This window comes from Harmonia axyridis, chromosome 5, assembly GCF_914767665.1.
Source record: "Harmonia axyridis chromosome 5, icHarAxyr1.1, whole genome shotgun sequence".
Taxonomy (NCBI): Eukaryota; Metazoa; Arthropoda; class Insecta; order Coleoptera; family Coccinellidae; genus Harmonia; species Harmonia axyridis.
The window spans coordinates 13,539,482-13,547,852 of NC_059505.1; the positions used below are offsets into that span (position 1 = coordinate 13,539,482).

The 8,371-nt window shown below is 32.8% G+C and overlaps 1 protein-coding gene and 1 long non-coding RNA gene across 2 annotated transcripts; one reads left to right on the forward strand and one right to left on the reverse strand.

The window, feature by feature from the left end:
- Positions 1-1,868: 1,868 nt before the first annotated feature.
- LOC123680253 lies at positions 1,869-3,575 on the reverse strand. The gene is made up of 2 exons (XM_045618048.1): positions 2,056-3,575; positions 1,869-1,925 (listed from the first exon to the last, which is right to left on the reverse strand). The coding sequence occupies exons 1-2, from the start codon at positions 3,337-3,339 to the stop codon at positions 1,869-1,871; spliced, it is 1,341 nt and encodes a 446-aa protein (XP_045474004.1). The 5' UTR covers positions 3,340-3,575.
- A 2,949-nt stretch (positions 3,576-6,524) lies between these two features.
- On the forward strand, positions 6,525-7,942 carry LOC123680123. Its single transcript, XR_006747488.1, has 2 exons — positions 6,525-7,699; positions 7,793-7,942. It is a non-coding gene; the product is annotated as an uncharacterized LOC123680123 (long non-coding RNA).
- The last annotated feature ends 429 nt before the right edge of the window (positions 7,943-8,371 follow it).

Below are 8,371 nucleotides of genomic sequence, written 5' to 3' on the forward strand. Positions count from 1 at the left end.
AATACCAAAATGAGACTGGTGAAGTGATTTCAATAAAGTTTTTCGTAATGCTTTTGGTATTATTAGTCTAGAACCTCGAACAAGACATTCATTCTCAATACTTAATTCTGTTTTCTTATCAAAATACATTTTCTCTTCCAAAGAAATATCATTTGAATTTTCTACCCATCCAAACATTAACTTTCTTTTCACATCACATAAAACCTTATCTTTTTTTGTTTCTTGCTTAATCAAATTTAAATCAATCAAATTACTTTCATTTTCAATAAAGTTTATAACATCTAATTCAGAATCAAACACAGCCATCTTATCTCGCACTGCTAACCTGGAAAGCGCATCACAATTACTGTTTTTAGATGATGAAATCAATTCAATCTTGTATTTGAAACCCGATAAAAAATATATCCATCTTAACAACCTATTCTGAATTGTAACATTCAATTTCTTCGAATTACCAAATATATACTTTAAAGGTTGATTATTAGTTTTAAGAATAATTTCATTACCAACAATATAATGATAAAATTTTCTAAACCCAAAAATTATAGCTGCTGCCTCTTTATCTAGAATAGATCGATGTAACTCATTATGAGGTATTAATTTAGAAGCAAAGGCAATTGGTCTCTCTGTACCGTCTGAAAATCTGTGAGACAAAATAGCTGACAACCCTGAGTAACTTGCGTCTGTAGCCAATACTAAAGTAATATCTTGCTGATATGGAACCAAAACTTTATCCGATGCTAATTCCTTCTTTACCCAATTAACTGCTTGATCACAATTAGAATTCCAATAAAATTTGCTCTCTTTCAAAACATCGTACAATACCTTTAGTTGATCAGCTCGCTTATACAAAAATGACTCGTAAAAATTTACTAACCCTAAAAATGCTTGAAGTTCTTTTTTTGTTTTTGGAGAAGGCATATTCACAATTGAATGAATTCTACTAGGAGATGGTGATAAACCCTTTTTGTCCAATTTGAATCCTAATATCTCTATTTCAGACCTGAAAAATTCACATTTTGATTCGTTTACTTTAAGTCCTGCTTCATTTAACCTATAAAATATTTTTTCTAAATTATCGAGATGCTCTGAATCATTCTTTCCTGTGCAATAAATATTATCTATGTAAATTTCAATATTCGGAATACCTTTCAAAATATCAGTAACAATATCTTGACATTCTGCTGGGCTGGAGGCTACACCCTCTGGCAATTTTTTGTACCTAAACAAACCTTTCTGTGTGATTATTGTCAATGGATCTCTACAATCTTCAGCAACTTCAAATTGCATAAATGCATGTTTTAAATCAATTTGGGACCATTTGGTTCCAACCTGTAACGTCTGAAACACTTTTTCTTTTAAGGGTAATGGATATCTTTTAACAATTATTTGAGGATTCACTGTTAATTTAAAATTTCCGCATAAACGAACTCCTTCCCCTTTCACCACAGGAACTACTGGAGTAGCCCATTCACTCACCTCAACTTGTTCCAAATTACCTATTCTTACCAGACGATCGATTTCTGCATCTACTTTGTCTTTCAAAGCGAAAGGGACATGATAAGGTTTACATTGAATTGGCTGATAATCTTTTTTGAAAGTTAGTTTAATAGATTTACCTTTATATTTACCTGGGCTGTTGTCGAACAATTGGGGATATTTTGATTTAAAATGTGAAATAATACTGTTATGATCATTCAAGCAATTCAACGCAAACTGAGGTTTAAAAGTTATCGGCCACATACCTAAGGCTTGAAGCCATTGCCTTCCTATTAAATTTTTCCCGTTACCTGCCAAAACGTAAGCTTTCAAATTTGCTTCAACCCCTTCGAAATGCACCTTAAGATCAGTCAACATACCCATTACATTCAATTTTGTTCTGTCATAGCTGGACAATGAAATATCTGCCTTGTGAATTTTCTTAGCTGCAAAATAATTAGCTACAGTTTTTTCTGAAAACACAGTCACATGTGAACCTGTATCAACTTCCAATTCTACCTGATTATTATCAATAATTAATTTCATACTATGAGGTTCTACCACAATATTGTTTACCTGAAATTCAGTAAAATTGTTTTGCTGCATATAATAAAAATCTAAATCAGAACTATCCAAATCTTCATTTTCTAATAAGTTGTCATTGACTAAATTAATTCCGTTTTGTTTTTTTAGACATGCTCTATCAATATGACCTTTTACATTACAATAATTACAAGTTTTCCACCCAAGTTTACAGTCTCTTGCGAAATGATTAAATCCACCACAACAATAACATTCATTATTATTACGCGTTTTTGAGGTTATATGTACCTGAGAATTGTTTGACACATTCGACCTACGGCTGCCGTTTCTGTCTTCTCGTCTGTAGCTGCTCCTGTTATCGTGTTGTCTTTGTCTATTGTCGCTGATGAGTTTCTGGCTCTGGTCTTTGGAAGTGGAAGCCGCGGCTGCGTTGTTTGGATGCGAAGATTTGAATTTTCCTTCTGCGTTTCCGCTTCCCCTTCCTCTGTATTGTTGATGATTGGAATATTTTGAACCAGCCTTATTCATGTAAAAAATTGTATCTTCAGACACAGCATATGCGGGCTTCATTGATAAGGAATTTTTTATAGCTGCTTCTCGATCCTCCGCTATCTTCACTGCACTTTGAAATGTTAGATTTTCTTGACGAAATAATTCCACTTTTGTTTCGTGATTTATAAGTCCAAATACAAATTGATCACGAAGAGCAATATCAAGGTCCTTGAAATTATAATAAAAAGATCTTTCTTTCAATTTTGTAAGGAATGCGTGTATTGATTCCGAAGGTAATTGTTTCGTGGCGTAGAATTTATTTCTTTCGGAAATTTCTGAAGGCTTTGGATGAAGATGAGAGTTCATGATATTAACTAAATCAGAGTAGGAAAGATCTTTGGCCTTTTTTGGTGAAGTTAAATTGCGAAACAACATGAAAGTCTCTTGACAAACCCTTGTTAACAGTTCTGCACTTTGTCTTTCCGGCGGAATACACTGACACTCGAAAATTAATTCTAGTCTTTCGACAAAAACTTCCCAATTGTCTTTGTTTAGGGTAAAACTTATTTTATTAAAGTCGAACATGTCGTACCTGTATAGTTCCTTCTTTGTGAAAGTTTCGTTTTTTCCACGAAGTTTTTTGACGAGCGTTTTTCGTAGGTTATCAACACTATCAGTTTCACTCACAGTAACGTTATACGTTTTTAGTTTTTCAATTAGTTCTTGTTTATTAAGTTCGTACACCCAGCTCACTCTCACTTCACTGGATGGACTTCTTCCTCTGGAACTAGGCTGAGAACTTGCAGCACCATCTGCGTCCGACATACTCTTTAAAATTCATAAGCCGGAATAAGCAATCCAATAATTTTTACCATAATCCTCGTCGCCAGATTATTGTCATGTCCATAAGAAAACTACGTTTGGTTTTTATAACTTTATTCGATATGCAACTCCTCAATCTCGACTACTACTATAAAATCTTTCCGAATACTGAACTTATAAACGCATGTGGAAACCTAGATGCTTAATCAAGCATGCGCACACAATATTACAATACAATATATTACAGTATTTAAATCAGAAATTACAAAAAAGTTAAAAAAATATTATAAATGAAATATCGCAGAAAAATCTTTCCAAAAATGTCCTTATTTACGGCATCAATGAAAATCCGGACGAAGATCTTTTTAAAATTGTCGTTAATTTGTTCAAGAATCACCTTAACATAGAATTAAATAAGAACCAGCTGAATAATTGTTATCGGCTAGGCAAGAAACTCGAGGACAAGGAACCAGGGATAAATAAACGTCCGATCGTTGTAGAATTTGTGTGTCAGTGGATGCGAGATGCTGTTTATTTCAGTAAATCGAAGTTTAAGGGGAAGAAAATTGTGTTGGTGGAGATGCTAGTGAAAGATAAGTTGGAACTCTTCAAAAAAGTGAGAGAAAAGTACAATCGCAGTTGTTGGACTGTCAAAGGTAACATTGAAGTGTTTGTAAACAATAAGATTTTTCAAGTTGACACTTATGATCAGTTCAATCAGCTTAAAATTAATAAAGTTAATTAAAATCATCGTCCATATATTTGATGTAAAATTTTGAGATTTACTCATATTATACTGGTTTCTTCTTTGGAATTTGTGACTTAAAATTTGTTGTTTATTTTGGGGAGATACGGGGATGTAACGTTGGTTGCCAGGCTTGGTTGATTTATTGAGATATTCATACTTTATTTATTTATTATTTATACTTTGCCGTGTATATAGTCTGTCTTAGTTGGGAGCAAATAATTTCCTTACAGCCAGGCCGAAGTTTTCTTTCTATTCTGTCCTGTTATTATCTGAATTACTGGTTATATAATTATATCATTTATATGTTTTATTATTTTTGATGATTAATGTGAAGGTAGCTCATTTCAGATAGCCCATATGTAAGGAACTCGCGTGATTTGAATGAATAAACTAAAGTTGGCTCATTTAAACATAAGAACGTTAGTTGGGAATTTTGCAGATTTTCGGAGTGTGATCTTGTCGAATTCGTTGGATTTTTGTTGCACTTAATGAAACTAGATTAGACAATACTATTGCAAATAATGCAATTGGTGTGCAGGGGTACAGGTTCATTCGCTGTGATCGTAATAGACGGGGCGGCGGTGTTGGGGCATACGTTAGGTCGGGATTAGGTTACAGTATTCTCAAGATTGGAGGACCTATAGAACAAATCTGGTTGAAGCTTGATGGTTTTGAAGGTGAATTGGTGATAGGGGTCATTTATAGACCTCCTGATTTGAATTATAAACTGTTCTGGGACTTGTTTAGCGGAGAGTATGCGAGTATTGTGACGCAGGGAAGCAAGGTGGTTTTTATGGGGGATTTTAACACTAATTGTGGTGGATTCGCCAACAAGAATTACGGATCAGTCGTCGACGTTGATTGATTTCGTTCTGTGTTCTGATGTTGAAGTTGTTTCTGATGTCAAGGTTGTACCAACCGATATTAATAGTGATCATGAGTTGGTGCTTTTGAAATTGAATATTGGAATTAATAAGAGGTCTTCCAAATTCAAAACTACCAGGGATTTCAGTAACTTTGATTATGAGCAATTCCAGTCTCACTTAAAATCTATCCCTTGGAAAAATATCTTCGATGTTAACGATGTTGACCGAAAGATTGAATTCATTAATAAAAATTTAATTATTTTAATGGATTTGCACATGCCCTTGCGAACTATGAGAATTACAAAAAAATATGCACCTTGGCTCACGGCAACCTTGAGGAAGATGATGGACTTGAGGGATGGGACGCTTAGTGTCTATAAAAAATACAAAAGAGAAAATGATTGGACTCTTTATAAACAACTTCTTAATCTAGTTTCCTTGGCTGTGAAGAGAGAAAAGAAAGCCTATTATAATACTATGCTTAATTGTAAAGATGTTAAGAAATTTTGGTCAACTGTAAAGTATCTCAATGTGAGAAATCAAATATCCAATAATATCCCGGAAAAATTGAAGGATGCTGAGAAGATGAATAAACATTTCATTGAGTCCATTCCAAAGATAGCAATGGACGATGAACTTCTTGCATTTTATTCCAACAATATTAGTAGCCTGAATGTTTCGCAGTTCTCATTTCGCGAGGTTGAAGAAGAGGAAATATCTAAAATAATCCGAAAAATCGAAACTAGGGCAGTGAGTCATGACGGTATCAATATAAAAACAATTCAACTCTGTGTTCCATTCATTTTGCCCTATTTAACACATGTCGTTAATTACTGCATCAGGCATTCCGTTTTTCCTTCCTCGTGGAAGAAGGCATTGGTGATCCCACTTCCTAAAAACTCGGATCCGAATACATTTGATGACTTACGGCCTATTAGTGTACTCCCGGTACTCTCCAAAATTGTTGAGAAGGTCGTGCAAAAGCAATTACAGGAATATACAGAAATTAATAAGATCATTCCCTCCACACAGTATGGATTCAGACCTGGCCATGGTTGCTGCACCGCCTTGCTCAACATCACTGATGACATTTTTAAGTCTGTTGATCAAGGCAATTTGACTATTTTGACCCAGCTAGACTATAGTAGGGCTTTTGATTCGATCAATCATCAGCTTTTGATCGCTATTTTGCATTATGTGGGTCTCTCTCAGCCAGCGATAAATTTATTGGCTGATTATATCGGGTCGAGATCTCAGGCTGTCAGAATTGATGGCAATTTGTCTTCGTTTTTAGGTTTAGATAGTGGAGTTCCACAAGGGTCTATATTAGGACCACTTCTTTTTATCATTTATATTTCGTGTTTCACCTCTATATGTGTTTCGGTAACTTCTTTCTTTTATGCAGACGATAGCCAACTCAAATTGTCGTTTGAGTCTTGCGAGTCATTACAGGCTGTAGTAGCCCTAAATTATGATCTGAATAATATCTACGAAATTTCAAAAAAACATCCCAGCAAACCATGTTGTTATATGCGCCTTCCCGTTACATAACATCCCTAAGAAATGAGGTATATACCTGATACATCTCAAAACTAATGTATCTGATACATAACATTTCATATATCCATGAAATTATTTCACTTATTCATATATCATATATGTAACATTGTTATATTACTGAAGTTACGTATATGATACATCTTCCAGCATCCCTAAAAACAATATTACTCTGATATCTACTAGTGTGTAATATAGTTACATATCATATATGTAACATTCGCAATATATATTTTACATTGCTGATATTATGTAAAAGCTATGTAAATATAGCATATTCATGATATATTACTCAGATCTATACAAGTACTCTTATAATACATAACCTTTATTAAAGTTGAACTGTTTAGAGATTTTTGCCAGGACTAGTGCAGTGAAAAGTGATATGCATTTTCTAACTTTTGATTGTTAGTTAGAAGTGATGAATTATAATAATAATAATATTCAATATTCTTTGATTTTTCATCAATTCCGGATTACTTTCATCGTGGAAATATGTGAGATAAGAAGTGAAAAACTGTAATAATAATATTCAACATTCGATGATTTTTCACCAATTCCAGATTAGTTTCATAGTGAAAATATGTGAGGTAAGTGAATATAAGTATACTTCGACAACGTAACTACATTTAGATATATGAATGCTGTTGTATGTGCCTTTCATTTTGCTTTTGTACTTGCATGCCTGTTAATAGCATAGGTATATTTGCTGCATGTTTTTGTGGATCGTTAATGGAATGTGTGCATGGTTTCTGTCTTCTTCATTCAAATTATATGCATTTTGATATTTTTCCTTTTTATGGTAATTTGCATTTGGGTGTATATAGTTCTGAAGTAATACCACAATTGTTTTATCATCTAAATAAGAAGTATCTGAATAGTGCGCTAGTTTTTACTACTTAGACTATTTTTCTGCTATACTTTATTTATGTTTGTGATGTATATACCTATGTTATTCTCTGCTATTCGTGAAATTAAAACATCTAGATTTCATATATGCACAATACACTTTTCTTCCATCATTATTAATGACCATCAATGTCAGATCACATAAGGATGCTTTTTGAGAAATAGATTCTGATAAGTTTAATCAAATGTTTTAATATGATATAAATAATTTTGCTGTTTCAGAGTGAGGAATCACCTCCTGAAGTTTACTCATGTATTCAAAACTTTCATAACTTTATATTATGTAAGAAATTTGTTATTTATCCAATCAGGAAACCTCGTTACTGAGAATTTTAATTGTAAATACCATTTTTTTTTAAAATTCCAATATGTTTAGGTTTTGCATCTCAATCTTTTATCCAATGTGCAGACTTTGAGAAGATAGATATCAGCCGAGTGGATAAGGCTGGCCACATTGAGGATCAAGAGACAAAAATAAGTTTTGGTTGATGTAGGTACTTTGATTACATTAAAAATTTTCAATAATTCTATGATCTTTCATTTAACAAACACCCAATTTTTAAATTATCAAATCCTGTTTTACTATTCATAAATTATTTGTAATATTTCAAATGTGGTGCATACCAAACGTAGTAATCTGGTTTTTGTTGAATTTTCTAGGTTCAAAATAATAATATTGTTGACTAAAAAATATCTTTCTAGCAAAAAATGAAAGATGGAGTTTAAATATATATTTTTGGAATGCACCTTAATTCATAAGTATCTCTTTTCATGTAATTTATAAGTGATATATCATTTATTAATTGATGTTGGCTAGATACCAGCAGTTTTAGTTTCAATTGGTATTGTGTATCATTTGTTATATTTTTGTTTGGAAGGTATTGAAAAAAATTCCAACAAATTCACTAAAACATAATTTGTGTGGTGTCGGCATATTTAGATTTTTTATATGTAG

What these genes read in the sequence shown, in the direction of transcription:
- LOC123680253 (XM_045618048.1), bottom strand. Translation starts at nt 3,339, where the DNA reads ATGTCGGACGCAGATGGTGCTGCAAGTTCTCAGCCTAGTTCCAGAGGA. An exon ending in ACAATTTTACTGAATTTCAG is followed by an intron (nt 1,926 to 2,055) that starts GTAAACAATATT and finishes ATTATTTTGCAG; the next exon opens with CTAAGAAAATTCACAAGGCA.